At 42.0% G+C, this 21,406-nt stretch overlaps 1 protein-coding gene across 1 annotated transcript in view; it reads right to left on the reverse strand.

Moving 5' to 3' along the window:
• The window catches only part of lrba (LPS responsive beige-like anchor protein), a 981,767-nt gene that overhangs the window by 828,289 nt on the left and 132,072 nt on the right, over window positions 1–21,406 (reverse strand). The window contains 5 exon segments of the mRNA XM_038791976.1: window positions 1,057–1,165; window positions 1,398–1,490; window positions 3,258–3,355; window positions 18,016–18,078; window positions 21,265–21,344. Coding sequence (XP_038647904.1) covers window positions 1,057–1,165; window positions 1,398–1,490; window positions 3,258–3,355; window positions 18,016–18,078; window positions 21,265–21,344 — 443 coding nt within the window.

Consider the following 21,406-nt stretch of genomic DNA (forward strand, 5'->3'; position numbering starts at 1 on the left):
GTGGGGCCATGTGCCCCCCCATACCACAATCTATTAAAAGTTGTGGGTCAGATGAACTCCATGATACACTTTGGGGTTCTCTGAACCCTGGTCCATAACACATTTTAGTTATAAAATAAATCTCAGTAGGCCATTAATGAACCAAACTCTCAGTTTACAACATTTCATACTATGAGAAATTATGAAATTACATGGAGGAGAAGATTCTCCATGAATAAATTTGAGGTGCACCCACCAGACTACAGCTCACCACCTAGAGATTTAAATAATGAAAAATTATTGTACTACTTTTCTTTACCCTTTTGCCGTCATGCCCTTCTCCTACCCTCCCAATTCAGTTTCCTCAAGCTGGGGCATTGCACACAGGGGTCATTCCTGAACACCACTATTGTCACTCCTCAGATAATTCTGAAGAAATTATACTTTAGTGCCGAATGGAAATACTTCCCAAATTCCAATGCCAGCTGTGTAACTACCAAGCCACTCAACTTCAATTTATATAAAGGTAAATTATGCTGTTGTGTTACTTCTTACATCACATGATTATTTGTGGAACTCTATGAATCAGTTGAATAAATCAGAATTAAATATATAATGTAAAATTCCCATCAGAATTGCATTCAACAGGGCAGCACGGTGGCGCAGTGGTTAGCATTGATGCCTATGGCGCTGAGGACCCGGGTTCGAATCCCGGCCCTGGGTCACTGTCCGTGTGGAGTTTGCACATTCTCCCCGTGTCTGCGTGGGTTTCGCCCCCACAACCCAAAGATGTGCAGGTTAGGTGGATTGGCTACGCTAAATTGCCCCTTAATTGGAAAAAAAAAAATTGGGTACTCTAAATTTTAAAAAAAAAAAGAAAAAAAAAAAAAAAAAAAAAAAGAATTGCATTCAACATAGTGAAACTGTTTAACTGCAAAATCTGACTTTATGGTAGGTTACACATTATGGCAAAAATAGTTGAAATGAAATTAGATATATTGAAATCAAACTTGAACCTACTCAGATAGTGTTTCTACATTATTTAACCAAGTGTTACTTTGATTTCTTAGCCCTTACCTCAAATAAGACATTATATGTAGTCATGGTAGTTATGTTGGTGTGCAACATCAACCTTTCTGCCAACAAGGAGAACAAACCATGTCCAAGCATGATTTCAGCTTTACGCCTATAACAGAAAGCAGTACACTTAGAAAACCTTAGTTACAAACTCAATCTCAGAGCAGTAAGCAAATGTGTGTAATTTGCAGATAAGGATTTTTGATCCTTTAATGTTTAAGCTTTAAACCAAAATATCCAGCCAGATTAAGAAAGAAACGACACATTGCAGGCTACAAAGGGATATCTTAAAGCAATTCTGGCTGTTTCACTGAGGAAATCAGTTAAATAAAAGTACGTACTTTGGAGCAAGATGTTTCAGAAAGTATCCCAACACTTTTAACGCTTGCACTCGTATCCCTTCATTTTTTGAAGCCAGCAATTTATAGATGATCCTATAAAATGATGACATAGAACACAGTCACAAATTAATTGGAATAGGCGCGTTTAAGATTCTAGTCAACTCTGGATAACCAGATGTCAAACTGAAAGAATCAATCAAGAAATCACAGTTCAAATGTTAAAATTCTCTGTCTTTTCTCAGATAACATGTTATCAGCATTAGCTGTGTTAATTAAAGATAAGGAAAGAATCGGCATCACAGAAAAGTAATGTTTTACAATTGTATCTGTATAGTGTCTTTAATGTTGTAAAATGTCCAAAGGCACTTCACAGAGCATTACAAAGCAATGTCTGGCACCATGCAACTGAAGGAGATATTAGGACAATTGCTTAGTCAAAGAGGTAGGCTTTAAGGCGTCATAAAGTAGAAGAGAGAAAGTGAGACAGAGGCGCTTGGGAAATCCCAGAGACCAAGACCAGGCAGCTGATGGTATAATATCCAATGCTGGAATGCTGACAATCAAAGATGCACAAGAGGAAAGAATTGGAGGAAAATAGAGATCTGAAGGCTCGAGAGGTGCAGAGGAAGTTACAGCAATGGGGAGAGTCGAGACCATGGAGCAATTTGAAAAGAAAACTATAAAATCAAAGTGTCGCTAGATTGGAAACCAGCATAGGCCAATGAGCACAAGGCTGATGAGTGAAGGGGCTTGATGCAAGTCAGGTTATGGACAAAATAAAATTTGGACAAGCCCCAGTTTATGGAGGACTCTCATTTCGGAGATGATTAATTCAATCCCACTCCAGAGATTTGAGCACCTTTTAAGGTCAATTTTGGTACAGTACTGTGACTATGGGTGATTCCGGATTCCTTTTTGTCATTTGCTTATGTTAACGTGCGGGCTAATGTCTGGGGTTTGGTGGGAGGATGTGATTGTTGTTTTTGATATGGGGATTAATAGTACGTTCATTACTGATTATTGTTGGGTATAAATTTGGGAGAAAATGTGAAAAAGGAGAATAAAAAATATTTTTTAAAAACTTTAGTACAGTACTAAGGGAGTTCTGCATTGTTTGAAGTATCTGCACCATCTTTTGGTTAAGATGTTGAACCAATAGATCATCTGCCCTCAAGATGATGTAAAATACCTCACTAGATGAAAGTAGTACAGGTAATTATTGAGCCTTCCTTGTCAAAGTTTATCATTCAGAGTCTACCTCGGCATCATTTATTGCAATGCACAATTAACTAGGTCAGTGTAAGCCAGTGAATACTGAGCTGATGAATTAACTGTACTTAATATGAATAAGGATGCGGACAGCAGAGTTCTGGAGGAGTTCAAAATTTATGGAGGTGGAAGATGGGAGACAGGTCTAAAGAGCGTTATAGTAACCCAGAGTAGATCTCCAGTCAGGTTGAACAAAGTTGTTCATAAACTGCCTGAATGTTGAAGTAAGAAAAGAAAGAGAATTAGGAGTATTACGTTTTTATTTAATGTGCTTCAGAAAGGATCTTTTATAATTCACACAATAATGTAATTCCTCTTCAATCATTAAATCATCAAAAATCTATACTTTTCAAAGCACTTTCCCAACAGGATTTGCAAAAGTTTTTTATTTGCATATGGTTCCCATAGACTTGTGCTATAAACATTTTCAAGCATTAGCTGATGAATTAACAAATGAAGGCATTGAAAAGTTATGATCTAAATACCCAACAATACAAATTTCAAGTCCTTAACATGTTTTGTTTCATTCAGGTATAAACAAGCTCCAGAGACAGGTAAAAAGCATACTCATTTAACATCATAAGACCATACCGCATTCCATTCCGCTGATCAAAAGCAGGAATCATGGAACCTGGATGCTCAGACATCAGAGCTACAAGCAGCTGTAGAACATCCATTAGATTGTCATCCTGAAATAAAAGACAAACCTTAAAATCTATTACCAAAAATGAGGCCAGATTCACAAGGCAATAATTTTGCCAGCAATGAATGCCCTCATCAAGAAAATTTAAAGGCCATATTTCAGAACATAATCTTCTGTTTCTTACTAAATTTAATAACATGGAATCAAATAAATTTAGCAACATGGAATTTGAAATTAATTCAAGTCTTAGATTGTATATTGTGTGCACAGACAGAATTTGTCTTCCTTCAGTAACCTGCAACAAATCTTTTTTGATCCTGTATTCAAAATATTGATCAAAGATTGTTAGTAAAACAAAATGAAAACCGGGAGTTCATTAAGCACTGCTGTACAAAGTAGCAGATACTATTTTTGAATCCATTTATTAAAAAAAGTTTAAACTTTACAGGATTTTTCATAAATATTAGATTATGATTTGAAATATTCTTTATCACATCTTAAATTATCAAGCAACTTGATGATTTAGGAACTTGATGATTTAGGAAAACAACAAATCTGATTTCATAGACGAGAACTCCTGAAGCAAATATACTAGGCCTCACACATTAATTTCCGGAAAGAACTGAAATCTTCTCTTTAGCGATTTCTCTCTAACGAGTACATTTCTCCACCTAAGAAACTTCATGTTACTGGTCATAAGTTCTGTGAATACTTGCGTGTCTGATGAGCTCGATTCGAGAGCCGCATCTTCAACCGCACACTTGGCAGGTGTTTCTGGGAGGTGGGATCATCCTTGCACTTCTTAGGCTCCTTTTTCAGGCCTCCTCTTGCTATTGGGTGTCCTCAAAGAATTGTGTCCCTTCAATCAGGAGGTTCCTTCAAGTACGTCTCTTCTGAGTGAGGGTCTCCCAAACATTTATGTCAATGTTGCATTTCTTGAGGTAAACCTTCAGGCTGTCCCTTTCCTTTGTCCCTCTCTTATTCGGAAGCCTTTCATCCTCCCCGTGTGTGCGTGGGTTTCCTCCGGGTGCTCCGGTTTCCTCCCACAGTCCAAAGATGTGCAGGTTAGGTGGATCGGCCATGATAAATTGCCCTTAGTGTCCAAAATTGCCCTTAGTGTTGGGTGGGGTTACTGGGTTATGGGGAAAGGGTGGAGGTGTTGACCTTGGGTAGGGTGCTCTTTCCAAGAGCCGGTGCAGACTCGGTGGGCCGAATGGCCTCCTTCTGCACTGTAAATTCTATGGTAATCTATGATAGAGCAGGGCAAAGAAGTTTTGCGTTGGCAATCAAAACTCTGACATCCTAAGCACATGGCCGGCCCCGCAGACTTGGTTTCAAATGATCATGGCCGCTCTGCTGGTGTCCTCGGTCCTTCAAGGACACTGTTAGTACGCCTGTCCGTGGTCAAAGACACTTGCCTTTTGGCATCCGAAGGAGGCACCCGCGGATTGGATACTGAAATAACTGAACTATTATAAAACCTTATCATTTTAAGAGCAACTAATAATCAACTTTCTTAAAATTCCAACAACATTGGAGCATTAAACTAGTACAATTGAAATGATAAAGAAAATCTGGAATCATACAGACAGTCCAGCCTATATAATCTGTTTTGTGTTTAGTGATACATGCTGCTATGATATTAATTTTCTCCAGTCCACATCCATAGTGAGTTATTCAAGGCAGTAACCAAATGTTCATAATCTGGTAGATGAATGATAGAAAACTGTTACACTTTATTTTTTAAACATGCAATTCTGATTACACAAATACAGAATTAAACTGTGGCACAACATTCCCAGGAATATGAAAATGGTCCCAGTCAATCTGTCATTGATGTTTTACATTTGCAGTGAGCTTTAAAAAGTTACAGTTCAAAACTACAAATAATTAATCTTGAACTTTGTAAAGTTACAGAACTCTGTATATGGAATTGATTCCTTGTGATTCACAAATGACGATTTCAGTTATAAATTAATGGGAAGAAAAGCAATAATCATTCTTCACAATTATTTATTCGACTATTAAAAAACACTGGTGAATGAGGCAATATGTAATCTTAGTCACTTAGGATTATGATACCACAATATTTTTAAATTAACATAATCAATTATGTTTGAAGGTCACAAAATGGATTAGTCAGAAGACCAATTCTACTCTTGCTACTTTCAAACTGAAGCCGGTTGCCTCCTTTGCAAAATTATACCGTTCCTTTAATCAGTCATTTCCCATCTTCCTTACTTAATATTTTACCAAGGCTGCCATCTTGTGGCAATTCAACAACTGCTCCTCAAAAATGTCACTTGCACAAGCGAAGTATGGGCTGGAGCAGGGGGAAATGTTTCGAAACATGCAGGTTTGAGATTTTGCCAGAAAGGAGATACAGAGCTTCCCGGTGGAACCGGCCTCCACATTGCTGGAGGAGGTGCTGACAAAAGGGGGACTGGAGAAGGGGGTAGTGTCAGCGGTTTACGGAGCTATTTTGGAAGAGGAGAAGGCACCACTGGAAGTGGCGAAGAGTTTAGCGAGGATATGGAGGGGGGGGGTTCTGGTGTGAGGCTCTCCAGAGAGTGAATGCCTCCACCTCGTGCGCAAGGTTGGGGCTGATACAGCTGAAGGTGGTATACAGAGCACACCTCACGAGGGCGAGGATGAACCGATTCTTTGAAGGAGTAGAAGATGTGTGTGGGAGGCAGCACTAATCACGTTCATATGTTTTGGTCCTGTCCAAAGCTGGAGGATTACTGGAAGGAGGTTTTTCGGGTTATTTCTAAGGTGGTGCACGTGAAACTGGACCCGGGCCCCCAGGAGGCCACATCCGGGGTGTCGGACCTGCCAGGGTTGGAAACGGTGCGGAGGCAGATGTTGTAGCCTTCGCCTCGTTGATCGCCCGAAAGCGAATCCTGATAGGTTGGAGAGCAACCTCTCCACCCTGTGCCCTGGCATGGAGAAGGAACCTGATGGAATTCCGGACTCTTGAGAAGGTTAAGATTGAACTGAGAAGGATGGAGGGGTGCTACAATTCATGGGCATTATTCATTATGCACTTTCAAGAACTGGATTTGTGTATTAATGGCGACTATGGGTAATCCCTAATTCCTTTTTGTCATTTGTTCGTGCGAACATGGGGGCTAATGTTTGGGGTTCGGTGGGAGGATGGGATCGGTGTTATTGATAGGGGGATTGACATATTTGTTACTGTTTATTCTTTATTGTTGGTGGGTGTAAATGTGGGAGAAAATGTGAAAACGGAGAATAAAAATATTTTTTTTAAAACGTCACTTGCACATTAAATCAGAATGATTTTAAATGTTTCTTTATTATTGACAATTTCAGATTCTTTAAGTTTATTTTTCACTAAACAAAATAAAATGCAAAAGGTTACAAATAATTATTTGAACATTTCATAAAAACAAAAATAGTACACCATGGCAGATTTCATAACACCCCATAAAGTGAAATGATTAGTATGGATGTATGTCAAAAGAGGCAAATTAAATTACTAATGAACAAAATGGTGGTGCTTAATAATGGTCAGTCTTAAAAGTGAAGTTACCTATATTCACTATTAGCCATGATACTATGATTAAATCAATACACCTATAATCATAATACAATGATTATTTTCACAAAATCTGGAAATGCTGGTCATGAGAGTTAGTTAAGCCAGGATTTCCAATGATATCTTTGTTACGAACTTTAAAATAAACAACCAATAAGTCTCATATGTTAATGGTTGATTGATTATATTGTTAAAGATGCACAGGTGATGGGCACCATTTGATTAAAGACTGAGATTGGATAAAGAAAGTCAATATTTTAATTTGATTTTCTAAATTGCCTTTGAAGTTTGACTTTTTGTTAGTGCCCGCCCTTCCCCAAGCAGGGGCCTTCACCCCCTCTCATTTTTGATCTCTTCCTTAATTTGTTGATTATTGTTTTATCATAAGAAACTATGAAGACAGTCAACTGGGACAGTGGGTTAATTAGTAGCGAGGAAGCAGAGATCTGTAATGTTGTGAATAATCCTACTAACAAGGAAATAATCTGTGCCTGGTTTCATATTTCACCATTTGTCTTCGATTCATCTAATATAGTAGCAGAGAATGGTTGCCTAAAGGTGAAGATTGGAAATCAAGAAAAATGTTTTTCAGGCAGATTGTAATTTGAGTTACTTTTGAGAAAATGGCTGAAGCTAAGTGTGTAATGTCAGCGTATGTTCTCTGAATCTGAATCTTACGTCCAATGGTAAAATGAAGAAGACATATGGACACAGGTTGCGTCCTTACCAAAGAGAAAACAAGGATACAGCTTTGGCACTGTCACTTACGAATAAAAGCAGGATCAGGTGTAAAATATTTTCAGAGCGATAGGCTCGCAGTTATATATGGAGAAAGGTTTGGAACTTTATTATGCTTCATGGTTGAAACTTATAAGAAAGATTATCTATTTAGATGCATACAAGGCATAGTCAGCCTTTGTTAAATTTAGGAAGACAGGTTTCCCCATCATGGAATTAAAGAGACAATATTAGATATTACAGAAATTCTATTTGGAAATACCTGGTTCAGTGCTCACTTTCAAATTGTTGGATTGTGCTGAAGTGTTGCATGTGGAGATGCTCCTGGTCTTAAAATAATTCTCAGAAAGAGACATGCTTTTGGGTCAGATGACTGGGGTTTTAAATAAAAATTCCTGGGAAAGCAGTAAGCTCCAACATCCTTCAGGCACAAGTGCAATTTTCGGTGGTCTCAGAAAAGATGGGAGATTCAATGCTCGTGGCATTTCAAGACTGCCCAGATATGGGGCATAAGCATCAATACAGAGTAATCACAGACAAGAGAAATGAGGATGGAGACCATTTGACAGATCTGCTATTACCACTGGAGCACTGCTGCCTCAAAGTGGCAGGGACCCGGGTTCAATTCTGGCCTTGGGCGACTGTCGGTGTGGAGTTTGCACGTTCTCCCAGTGTCTGCGTGGGCTCCTCCGGTTTCCTCCCACAATCCAAAGATGTAAAGTTTAGGTGGATTGGCTATTCTAAAGTTTCCATGAAGGTTAGTTGAGGTTACAGGAATAGGGCAGTAAAGTAGGCCTAGGTCAAGTGCCCTTTCGGAGGGTTGGTGCAAATTCGATAGGCCAAATGGCCTCCTGCCTGCACTTTAGAGATTCTATGAACAAGAATGGAATAATATTAACAGAAGAATGAACCCCAGAAATGCCCAGGGAATTAACAGGTGCTTCAGTTGTGATTTTAAATATCATGTGGTAAGTTGTCCAAAACAGAACAATTCATGTGGTAAGTTGTCCAAAGCAATTCATTATATGGAAGGTTCAGAAGAGGAAAATGATATGAATCAGTCTGAGGGAATTGTACTGGTCAAAAGAAGCTTCAGTCCGATAAGGAGTATAATCATCATGTATTCATTTATTGCACCAAGTTGGACAGTGGTTGCACATACAGTGTGTGAAATCGATTGGTTGAAATGTTATTTGGATTCACTAAGAAGGTCAAGGCACATGGAAATTCTACTTGTTTCAGGTTCAGGGATGACAACACATTTCAGTCACTGAAAAGAGTGATGATTCCATGTAGAATAGCTAGGTGGGCTAATTTATTAGTATGGCCATGGTATCTAGTGATATACTCGTGCTGTTAAGCAAGCCAACCATGAAAATGCACAAATGAAATTAGACATGGATCATGATAAAACAATTGTCTTGAGTAAATTGCAAATATATCTTTCCCATTAGGACATTATTGCATCCCTTTAACAAAATCTAGCATCTCTAGTCCACATATTCAAGTAGTGTTCATGGCATCAGGTGATAGGAATTTGAGGGGGGGGGAAAGCAAGTGGTATTAAAATTAGATCAACAATTTGTTCATCCCTCTTGTCACAGATTAAAAATCCTATTAAAGGATGAAGGGGTATTTGATGATGAGGATAAGATTGAAGAGATTAGTGAAAAAGTGATGCATGCAAAAAGTATCAGAGGATACCATCACAGCCTACTGTACATCTCCCATTAGCACAAGACTTGAATGAAATATTAACTCTGGATTTAAAGATGTGGAACAAGGATAAACTTTTCATTTTACATTTCATTTTTTTGAAATTTAGAGTACCCAATTCATGTTTTCCAATTAAGGGGCAATTTAGCGTGGACAATCCACCTAGCCTGCACATCTTTGGGTTGTGGGGGCGAAACCCATGCAAACACGGGGAGCATTTTACATTTCATAAACATAGCAACAAGATTCAGTCAGTCGACAGTAATAGATGTGATTGTGGGAAAATAGAAAGGGCTTACACTGTCAGCACTGGCTAAATTCCTAACTGACTGGGGTGGGTTAGAACAATTCCAATGTCTAAAGTGGAGAAATGTATGAAAATATTAACACTGCAGTAATGAAAACTGCAGCTGAAAGTCCCTTCAGTAATGCGATTTGTGAAGGAGATCTCACAGTGATTGATGTGATGCTCCATTAAGATCTTATCCCATTAGCCAAACTGTAAGATTTGCCCTGGCATGGGCAGTCCTTGCGAGCAATTTGCTTCAAACGGTTGGGGGGAGGGGGGAGACCTTTGGTCCACATGAGATAATCTATAGGAGAAATTCTGTGAAGTGAGATTTAGTTTGAACTTTTCTGCACACTCGAATGCCCCATGTACAGGAAGAACGACATTTATCAAGGCACAAGTCTCAAAACTCAACGAGCCTTACAGGATTGCATTAGACTGCCAGAGATAAACTTTAATCCTGGGGATTTGGTAGGCAATAAAACAGTGTGTCAGAAAGAGTGGAAAGGTCCCAGAAAAGTGATAGAATGTGAAGAATGTGATAGGAAGACAATAATTCTCCAACATGGTAATCAAACCATCAGGTTATCCTGATTAATCGAGATTCATTAAAAACTTATAGACTCTGAACAACTACTGTAGGTAACGAGACACCAAGTACATGACATATTCATATGTTTGACATTTTTGCCATTTTCAAAGAGATGTGATTTTGAACCAATGATATGTGATATGATATCACAAAGCATGTGATATGGAAGGAAAGTTGTGGAAATTAATTGTGTTTATAGATTCAATGATGGATCAAGGGTATAGTATTTCTTAGTCAGGTTAACAATTAGGAGGCATAGGTTTGTATTGCTGCATCCGGTGAATAAATCTAGGAACAAGGAAAAGATGTGCGTCTTGTTTTGTACTTCATAATCTGGCTTAGATATATATTTTTAAAATATTTTTATTCAAGGCATATTCAAATTATTTACAAAGCACTGAGCACAAGTAACCATCATCCTCAAACCATTGTACTAATACAAAACCCCTCCATGCCCAACCAGACCCACTTTCCAATTATAATACAGAAAGGCAAAGGGGAAGGGCAATTATGATGCCTTAGACATGACTTAGGATGTGTAGGTTGGAGAAGTAGGCTGCAAGGGTTGGGCACACTGGATATGTGGAGCTTGTTCAAGGAACAGCTATTGCATGTTCTTGATAAGTACGTACCAGTCAGGCAGGGAGGAAGGGGTCGAGCGAGGGAACCGTGGTTTACCAAAGAAGTGGAATCTCTTGTTAAGAGGATGAAGGAGGCCTATGTGAAGATGAGGCGTGAAGTTTCAGTTGGGGCGCTTGATAGTTACAAGGAAGCGAGGAAGGATCTAAAGAGAGAGCTAAGACGAGCAAGGAGGGGACATGAGAAGTCTTTGGCAGATAGGATCAAGGAAAACCCAAAAGCTTTCTATAGGTATGTCAGGAATAAAAGAATGACTAGGGTAAGAGTAGGGCCAGTCAAGGACAGTGGTGGGAAGTTGTGTGTGGAGGCTGAGGAGATAAGCGAGATACTAAATGAATACTTTTCGTCAGTATTCACTCAGGAAAAAGATAATGTTGTGGAGGAGAATGCTGAGACCCAGGCTATTAGAATAGATGGCTTTGAGGTGCGTAGGGAAGAAGTGTTGGCAATTCTGGACACGGTGAAAATAGATAAGTCCCCGGGGCCTGATGGGATTTATCCTAGGATTCTCTGGGAAGCCAGGGAAGAGATTGCTGATCCTTTGGCTTTGATTTTTAGGTCATCATTGGCTACAGGAATAGTGCCAGAGGGCTGGAGGATAGCAAATGTGGTCCCTTTGTTCAAGGAGGGGAGTAGAGATAACCCCGGTAACTATAGGCCGGTGAGCCTCACGTCTGTTGTGGGTAAAGTCTTGGAGAGGATTATAAGAGATACGATTTATAATCATCTAGATAGGAATAATATGATTAGGGATAGTCAGCATGGTTTTGTGAAGGGTAGGTCATGCCTCACAAACCTTATCGAGTTCTTTGAGAAGGTGACTGAACAGGTAGACGAGGGTAGAGCAGTTGATGTGGAGTATATGGATTTCAGTAAAGTGTTTGATAAGGTTCCCCACGGTCGGCTATTGCAGAAAATACGGAGGCTGGGGATTGAGGGTGATTTAGAGATGTGGATCAGAAATTGGCTAGTTGAAAGAAGACAGAGGGTGGTGGTTGATGGCAAATGTTCAGAATGGAGTTCAGTTACGAGTGGCGTACCACAAGGATCTGTTCTGGGGCCGTTGCTGTTTGTCATTTTTATAAATGACCTAGAGGAGGGCACAGAAGGTTGGGTGAGTAAATTTGCAGACGACACTAAAGTCGGTGGAGTTGTAGACAGTGTGGAAGGATGTTGCAGGTTACAGAGGGACATAGATAAGCTGCAGAGCTGGGCTGAGAGGTGGCAAATGGAGTTTAATGTAGAGAAGTGTGAGGTGATTCACTTTGGAAAGAATAACAGGAATGCGGAATATTTGGCTAATGGTAAAATTCTTGGCAATGTGGATGAGCAGAGGGATCTCGGTGTCCATGTACATAGATCCCTGAAAGTTGCCACCTAGGTTGATAGGGTTGTGAAGAAGGCCTATGGTGTGTTGGCCTTTATTGGTAGGGGGATTGAGTTCCGGAGCCATGAGGTCATGTTGCAGCTGTACAAAACTCTGGTACGGCCGCATTTGGAGTATTGTGTACAGTTCTGGTCGCCTCATTATAGGAAGGACGTGGAAGCTTTGGAACGGGTGCAGAGGAGATTTACCAGGATGTTGCCTGGTATGGAGAGAAAATCTTATGAGGAAAGGCTGATGGACTTGAGGTTGTTTTCGTTAGAGAGAAGAAGGTTAAGAGGTGACTTAATAGAGGCATACAAAATAATCAGAGTGTTAGATAGGGTGGACAGTGAGAGCCTTCTCCCGCGGATGGAGGTGGCTAGCACGAGGGGACATAGCCTTAAATTGAGGGGTAATAGATATAGGACAGACGTCAGAGGTAGGTTTTTTACGCAAAGAGTGGTGAGGCCGTGGAATGCCCTACCTGCAACAGTAGTGAACTCGCCAACATTCAGGGCATTTAAAAGTTTATTGGATAAGCATATGGATGATAATGGCATAGTGTAGGTTAGATGGCCTTTAGTTTTTGACTTCCCATGTCGGTGCAACATCGTGGGCCGAAGGGCCTGTACTGCGCTGTATCGTTCTGTGTTTTATGTTCTAAATAACCCACACAGTAAAACAACTCCAACTCACACACCCCCCCCCCCCCCCTCAGCTGATGTTTACCATTCCTTAAAGCAGGTGATGAACAACATCCATCTCGAAAATAACCCACTCTCTGACCTCCTAACGGCAAATTTTATATTTTCCAAATGAAGGATGCCGCCAAATCACTCACCCACCTGCCAGCTCAGGTGGCTCTGGGACCCGCCACTGGACTATCAGAGAGGCAAACGCAACACGTCAGCCTCTCTCCCCACCTGCATTCCTGGTTCCTCCAACACCCCAAACATCACCCACTGGATCGGAGCCACTCTCACCCCCAGAATCTCAGACACAGTCCCTGCAAAGGACGTCCCAAACTCCTCCAACATTGGGCAAACCCAGAACATATGGGTGTGATTAGGCGGTCCCCTCAAGCACCGCCACATCTTTCCGCTACCCCTGGAAAAAACGACTCATCCGCAACACTGTCATTCACTTTAAACTGAATGAGGCTTAGCCTCACATACGAGGAGGTTGAGTTTACCCTTCGCAGGGCCTCACTCCATATCCCCACCTTAAATACCTCCCTCAGCTCCTTCTCCCACTTCCACTTTACATCCTCCACCAAGGACCTCTCGCTTTCCATCAACTCCCCGTATATGTCCAAAATCCTACCCTCCCCATCTCGTACCCGGACAGAATTTTTTCATGCAACGACAGGGGTTGCAACCTTGGAAACGTAGCCAACTCCTTGCTCATAATATCCCTGACTTGCAAGTACTGAAACCCATTACCTCCCGGCAACTGGAACTCCACCTCCAACTCTCCCAAGTTCACAAACCTACCCCTCCACCGCCCCCACGAACAGGTCCCTAAAACTGTATCCCCACCCGCTCCCACACCCTAAAGGTAGAATCCAGCCCCGCCAGAATAAATCTATCATTGCCACAGATCGGTGCCCACAAGGACATACCCTCTATCTTAAAATATTGCCTGCACCAATTCCAAACTCTGAGCGATGAAACCATCACCTGACTCGTGGAGTACCTAGCCGGCAAGAACGGAAGCGGGTCAATAACAGTGCCCTCAAGCCTGTCCCTCTACATGAGGCCTTCTCCATCTGCCCCCACACCGACCTACCCTCCACAGCCCACTTCGACCCTTTTCAACGTTCCCGCCCAGTAATAATACAGCAAGCCCAGCAGCGCCAACCCCCTCCTCTGCCTATCCCTCTCCAAAAATACCTTCCTAATCCTGGGTACCTTACCCATCCATACAAACTCCAAAATCATCCTCTTTCTCCATCCAAAGAAAGAGATGGGCACAAACATCAAGAGATTCTGTAAAATACGCGTCATCAAAGCCGTCATGTTTACTGTCTGGACCCTCCCAACCAGCAAAAGCAATAGAACATCCCACCTCCTAAAATCCTCCTTCGCGCCTTCCAGCAAGTTTGCCAAATTCAACTTATGCAATTGGGCCTAACTAAGCATCACCCATATACTCAAATATCGACAACTTGATTAACCAGCCGAAACGGCAACTTCACCAAGACCTCTCCTGTAACCGAGCATCGACAAGGAATACCACGCTCTTTCCTACATCGAGCTTATACCCCTGAAAATGACCTAAACTCTGTCAGTATCACCATAATCCTATCCATACTCTCCACCAGAGAGTGACATACAACAGATTGTCTGCATACAGGGAGACCCAATGCTCCCCACCCTCAATACCCCTCCACTCCACAGGAGCCCTCAGCACCATTGCCAAAAGCTCGATCGCCAACGCAAAAACCAACAGAGACAAACTCGTTCCCCAGTGCAGACGGAAATAACCCAAGCTAATATATTAAAGAAAACACTTGCCATGGGGCCCTGTACAACAACCTAATCCAATCCACTAATTCGTGCCTAAATCCAAAGCATCCCAACATCTGGAACAAATAATCCACTTAACCCGGTCAAACGCCTTCTCCTCGCCCACTGACACTATCACCTGTTTCCTGATCGTCCGAGGGCATCATAATCCCATTTAACAGCCTCCTAATGTTAGCCGACATCTGCTACCACTTCATAAACCCCATTTAGTCAGGGCGGCACAGTGGCGCAATGGTTAACACTGCTGCCTACGCCGCTGAGGATCTGGGTTCGATCACGGCCCAGGTCACTGTGTGAAGTTTGCACATTTTCCCTATGTCGGCGTGGGTTTCACCCCCACAACCCAAAGATGTGCAGGTTAAGTGGATCGGCCTCGCTCAATTGCTCCTTAATTTGAAAATAACTGGGGGCAGCACGGTAGCATAGTGGTTAGCATCAATGCTTCACAGCTCCAGGGTCCCAGGTTCGATTCCCGGCTGGGTCACTGTCTGTGTGGAGTCTGCACGTCCTCCCCGTGTGTGCGTGGGTTTCCTCCGGGTGCTCCGGTTTCCTCCCACAGTCCAAAGATGTGCGGGTTAGGTGGATTGGCCATGCTAAATTGCCCGTAGTGTCCTAAAAAGTAAGGTTAAGGGGGAGTTGTTGGGTTACGGGTATAGGGTGGATACGTGAGTTTGAGTAGGGTGATCATTGCTCGGCACAACATCGAGGGCCGAAGGGCCTGTTCTGTGCTGTACTGTTCTAAATTCTAAAATTCTAAACTGGTTATTCAAAAATTATTATTTTTTAAAATTTAATTTAAAAAATAAACCCCTTTTGGTCTTCATCTATCAGCCCCAGCACACAATCCTCCATGCGTGTCACCAGCACCTTAGCTTTGTATCCGCATTCAACAGCAATATTGAACAATATGATCCACACTCCTCTGGGTCCTTATCCTTCTTCAAAGAAAGTGAAATTGACGCCCTTGTCAGCGTGTGCGGAAGCTCCCCTTGCCAGCCGACTCGTTAAACATATCACTGAAAGATGCCCCCGTTCTGAACATAGTTTTTATAGAATTCTGCTGGGAAGCAGACTGGACGCAGGTCCTTCCCAGATTGAATTTAACCCACAATACCCTGTCACTTCCCCCAGCCCAATCGGGGCAGCCAAACCCTGCATCTTCCCCTCCTCCATCGAAGGAATGCCAGGCCATCCAAGAAACGTCTCATACCAAAGGCCCTACCCCCCTCCCCCCGGGGCTCAGACCTGTACAGCCCCCAGTTGAAGTTCTCAAATACCCTATTCACCTTTGCTAACTCAGCGCCCACGCTATTCTCCAAATCCTTTATCCGCCCAATGTCTCTCGCCACCTGCCTCCTCAACTGGTGTGCAGGCAGTCTACTGGCCTTCTCCCTATGCTTGTACAGCAACCCCCGACTCCAACGCAGCTGCCCCACTGCCTTTCCCCTAGACATAAGCTCAAACTTCATCTGGAGCTTCTTCCTCTCCTTCAACAACCGCTTCTCAGGGGCTGCCGAAAACATCCAATCCATTGCCTATGGCCTCCACCAATCTCTGCCTCTTCAATCATTCTACATTATCCCTATGTGCCCCAATAAAAATAAACTCCCCCGTAATTACTGCCTTTGAGCGCCTCCCACAACATGGTAGCAGAGACTTCCTCATTTTTATTGAGCTCTACACAAGTGCGTATAGCCACACCTATCTTTTCACAAATCACCTCATCAGCCAACCACCCCACATCTAGCTTCCACTGCAGCTGCTGGGAACCCCCTTTCGCCACACACAGGTCCACAAGTGCGGCGCATGATCCAACACTACGAACTCCAAGTACTCCTTTCAATCACCCCCGCCAATGTCCTATCAGTGACAAAAAATAAATAAAAAAATCGATCCAGAAATACACCCAATGTACATAGAATCATAGAATCCCTACAGTGCAGAAGAAACGAAAATTCCTTTGCCCTCAGCCTACCAAACCGTCAATGGTCCACATCCCCCATCCGTTCCATAAACCCCAACAATTCCCTCGCCATTGCCGACATGATCAACCCAGTCGAGGATCAAGACCAGTATTAAAATCTTAAAATCCATCCCCCACCCCTCCCAAATCAAATGGTGCGTGTCAAGGTCCAGAACCTTCGCCAGCACTCTCCATAAAATCTACATTATCCCAGCTGGGGACATAGATGTTCACCATCACCACGGGCGCACACTCCAGCCTCCCATTCGCCATCGCATACCACCCCTGCATCACCCACTATGCTGCTAGCCGAAAAAGCCACCTTCTTACTAATCAGCACTGCAACCCCTTCATCGTCATATGTAACCCTGAAAGAAACACCTGCTCCACTCATCCTTTCCTCAATCTCATCTGATCCACAACCAGTCTGGTCAAAGGGCTCCATTCCACCCCCATTTCCCCAGATCAGCCATATCCACATTTCAATGGACTTCCCCAGGTCTATGTCACGCCCACCTCCCGGGTCCCCTCAAAATGGCTGCCGCCATTCCCCCCCAGCCTACTGCTCCACAACGTCACCCGCTCACCCCTCCCCTCCCAGCCCCTCCCCATCCCAAACACAAAATGTCCCACCTCACCAGGCCCACCATCCCCACCTAAGCCACAAACAAAGATGACCAACACAGCCCAAAAACTAACCACCCCTCCCTGTCACAGCTCTTCCCCTCACTTCCCTTCCGGTAACCAGCCACCTGATAGTAGGATGACCCCCACCAAAGGCAAAAGATCAACTTCATGTGCCAAAGCACCCTCCGCCCCACCCAACCACCATGCCACACCAAGCCCCACACATTTTTATATTTCAAACATTATTACCCCCCAAAACAGGGAGGCAAGAAAGATATAAAACACTACATTTACACAATTAACTACACAGAATGGGTAGTAAAAACAAAACAAAACATAACAGGCTCACGTGAAAACATAGTGCCCCCACCCCACCCCCCTCCGAGTACAACACCTCCAGTTTGTTACACAGACAAACCCAACCAAAATCCAATGTTCTCAAACGTCCCCAGTCCATGGTCCCTCAAAGTTAGGCTTAGATACACTGAACATCATGTATCATATCGCGCATCTTATTCTGAACCAGAATAAGTATATAGTTTATTCTTTGAAGTTTCTTGTGGCCAACACATTTCTGTCACAATTTTTTTGTAGATTAGAACCACATTGTGGTTAGCAATTATAACCATACAGTACACTTTGCCAAGTCTCAGTTAAGTATTTCTAAGTGCTTGGTGTTATTTTACCTCGTGCATGGTGAGAAGGTAGTTAAGAATACTCTGCAGTTCATCTTCCTTAATACCATGATCCTAAAAAAGTGAAAATTGATATTTCATAAACTATTAATTGCATCAAATCATTTTTTTTAAATCACAGTACAACAGCTGAATTGCTAGACATTTATCAAATATGTCAATGGAATTTGTGGGTTTAAATGTGTACAAAATGGTTACTGATTCCAAATCATCTATTATTTAGAATTATGTTAATTTCACTTAGCAGCAAGCCACCAAGCCCTTATCTGGAAATCAGGTTATTTTGATTAAAAACTGTAAGAATTTAGAGAGAATGTCATAAATGTGAAGACAAATGTCATGATGTATTCATAAAAGCAGCAAAATTACAATACATTGAGTATTACAAAACAAAACTACAATACCAAACAGTTCGGATATCAAAATATGAAAGTAAATCTAATTGTCATCCTAAATCCAAGCTTTAGAAGAATCTTTAAGACTCCTTGATGTACTTCTGTTTAAAAAATAGACAGATCATATATACACACATCCTACTCAAATGATCTTCTTTATTTCAATGATGAATTACAGAGAAGCTGCTTTTGCAGATCAACAGCAACACAAACAGTAGTGGCTGAAACTTTTTGTGATGATAAATATTTCAGGTTCCCAAGCTGCTTGGGTGTATTTTGGAAATTGAGAAAATATAGGCTAACAATAGCTATGAATCTTCACACTTTTAGTACAATCCCTGACATAACCACGGGCTAAAGATCGACTGGGATTATGAGGTACGAGATAAGAATATACACTGTACCCCGCCCCGTAGATTCACATTATGCACCACACCTGCTCTCAACTAACCAACATTCAGAATTCCATGTACAGAGAATATCAACTGGAGTACCTTCAGCTATCCTCTTCTGCAAAATCTGTGACAAATTATTTGTTCAGTGTCCCTACTATTACAGTCTTAGTTTATTTTGTTATTTCCTGAGTGAGCTCATTCCTATCTTAATTGTCTTGCGCAAATACTACTTTATGAATGGAACAAGGAACAAAAGATGTGCCAACAGGTGGGAATGGCAGCATGATCGAACGGCTGCCATCCAAAAGCAAAAACGGGAGTAAGACAGGAACATGCAAAAGAAAAGGAAACGAAATGCAACAGGTATTACAGTCTGAAATTGTTGAACTGGTATTAGATGGTTGTAAAATGCTCAATCAAAAGATGAGATGCTGTTCCTCAAGCTTACATTGCCCTCGGTTTATTGCATTGTTCCAGGGAGGTCAGCGTGAGAGCATGCAGGTGAATTATTACAGACTACCAGCAGCTTGGGGTCATGTTCGTGAACTGAATAAAAATGTTTCACAAAGCAGTCACCCAATCTGCATTTGGTCCTGCCAATAGATCATTGTTGCCCTTTCCTGCTCTCACCCTGAAATGGAAAACTTCGAAATTTGCTTCTAATTTTACCCTTCTCTCACCTTCATATGGTTAAACTTCCCATCCCTTTCTCAACATCTGTGTTTTCATTTCTGGGATAAGCAAACAAATACCCACATCTGCCCCCACCTCTTCTCACTACCAGAGCCACAACAGGATTTCCCTTCTTCTCCATTCTGCCCACCAGCCTTGATGTTCAGAAAGTCATGGACTCATTCGGGCACATTAGGCCAACAAGTTCAAGCCACCTTTGTCTGTGCAGCAGTCTAATCTGTCCCACCCCCTGCTCTATTCACGATTACCTCTAAATTCATTTTGTTTCCTTTTGAAATCACTTTACACCTCTGTTTCCACCACCCACACAGGCCACAAGATTCATGGATTTAAAAAAAAGTTATTTCTCGCACAACTCTTGCCCAAAACCTTAAATCTGTGACCCCCCCTCCGCCTCCCCGAGTCCCGTACCATCAGTTTTTTCTACTACCTTACCTAGTCCTGTCAACCTTCCACAGCTCTTATCAAATCTTGCTCAATCTTTGCTCCAAGATGAACAACCCCAGCTTCTCCAATCTAACCTGTGGAGAGAATGCCCTCATCCCTGGAACCATACTGAAAAATTAACTTTGCACCCTCTCACCATTTCTAAAGTGTGGCGACCAGAACTATACACTAGAACCAGAACTTTTGCAGGTTCAGAATAACTTTTCTGTTTTTGTACTCAATACCTCTATTTGTGAAGCCCAAAGTCTCATAGGCTTTTCTAACTGCTCTCAACCACCTTCTGAGATTTGTGTACATGAATCCCCAGTTCCCTGTGTCGCAGTGCACTTTTTAGAACTCTGAACATTCTCTTCTCTACCATTTCTATCACCTCCAGTGTGGTGTCACCACGTGGCATCTTCCCCTAACTTTCCGCATAACCCTGCTTCTTTCGCCACAGATGTGCCTGACCAGCTGAATAATACTAATAATATTTATTAGTGTCACAGGTAGGCTTACATTAACACTGCATTGAAGTTAGTGAAAATCCCCTCGTCACCCCACTACGGTGCCTGTCCGGGTACACTGAAGGAGAATTCAGAATGTCCAATTCATCTAACAAGCATGTCTTTCGGGACTTTGTGGAAAGAAACCAGAGCACACGGAGGAAACCCACACAGACACGGGGACAAAGTGCAGACTCGGCACAGACACTGACCCAAGCCGGGAATCGAACCTAGGTCTCTGGCGCTGTGAAGCAACAGTGCTAACCACTGTGCCACCGTGCCACCATCTTCTGTTTTTCTAAATTTCAAGCACCCACAATATTTTGCTTTTGTCTCATTCCATCAGTTAGTTTTTTCCCAATCTACTGCTTTGGTCTTTCTTTGTTATATTACCCTCAATCATTATCTCCAAATTTATGTCAACCCTCCTAAGACATAATCTCCCAATCCAACGTTTAGCTGTGCTTCTTAGACAAGAGTCTGGTGGAGTAACGTGGGAGTATGCATCCATCTATTAATTAATCTAAATTAAGAGAAGTTACAACACTCGAGATGATATCCTCAGTGTCAAGAGATCTTTTATTCGACCATCCCAACTCTCACCTTCACAGAATTAGAAAAAACATTGTGAAGATGAAAAATATTGCAGTATGATATCAGAAGCAAAAGTATCCCAATGAATTTCAGGGGATTCAAAGTAGATACAACATAGGTTTGACAAAAAAAATGCAGCTTGTAAGAGTGGCTATATGGCACATTAGTCTGCATACAAAACTATTTTTCATGGCAAGGACTGCATTACATTTCTAAATGTCGGATTCTCACCTTCATTATCAATTGTTTCACAAACAACAGCAAGAAAGCCCGCAAGGAGAGAATTTCCTTCTGGTTTGGCCTGGGTCCATCTGGAAAGAGAAAAAACAATACCTTTAAGGTTATATGCAATCAATGTTTTTAAATAATGATC

The sequence above is a fragment of the Scyliorhinus canicula genome, chromosome 3, assembly GCF_902713615.1.
Source record: "Scyliorhinus canicula chromosome 3, sScyCan1.1, whole genome shotgun sequence".
Taxonomy (NCBI): Eukaryota; Metazoa; Chordata; class Chondrichthyes; order Carcharhiniformes; family Scyliorhinidae; genus Scyliorhinus; species Scyliorhinus canicula.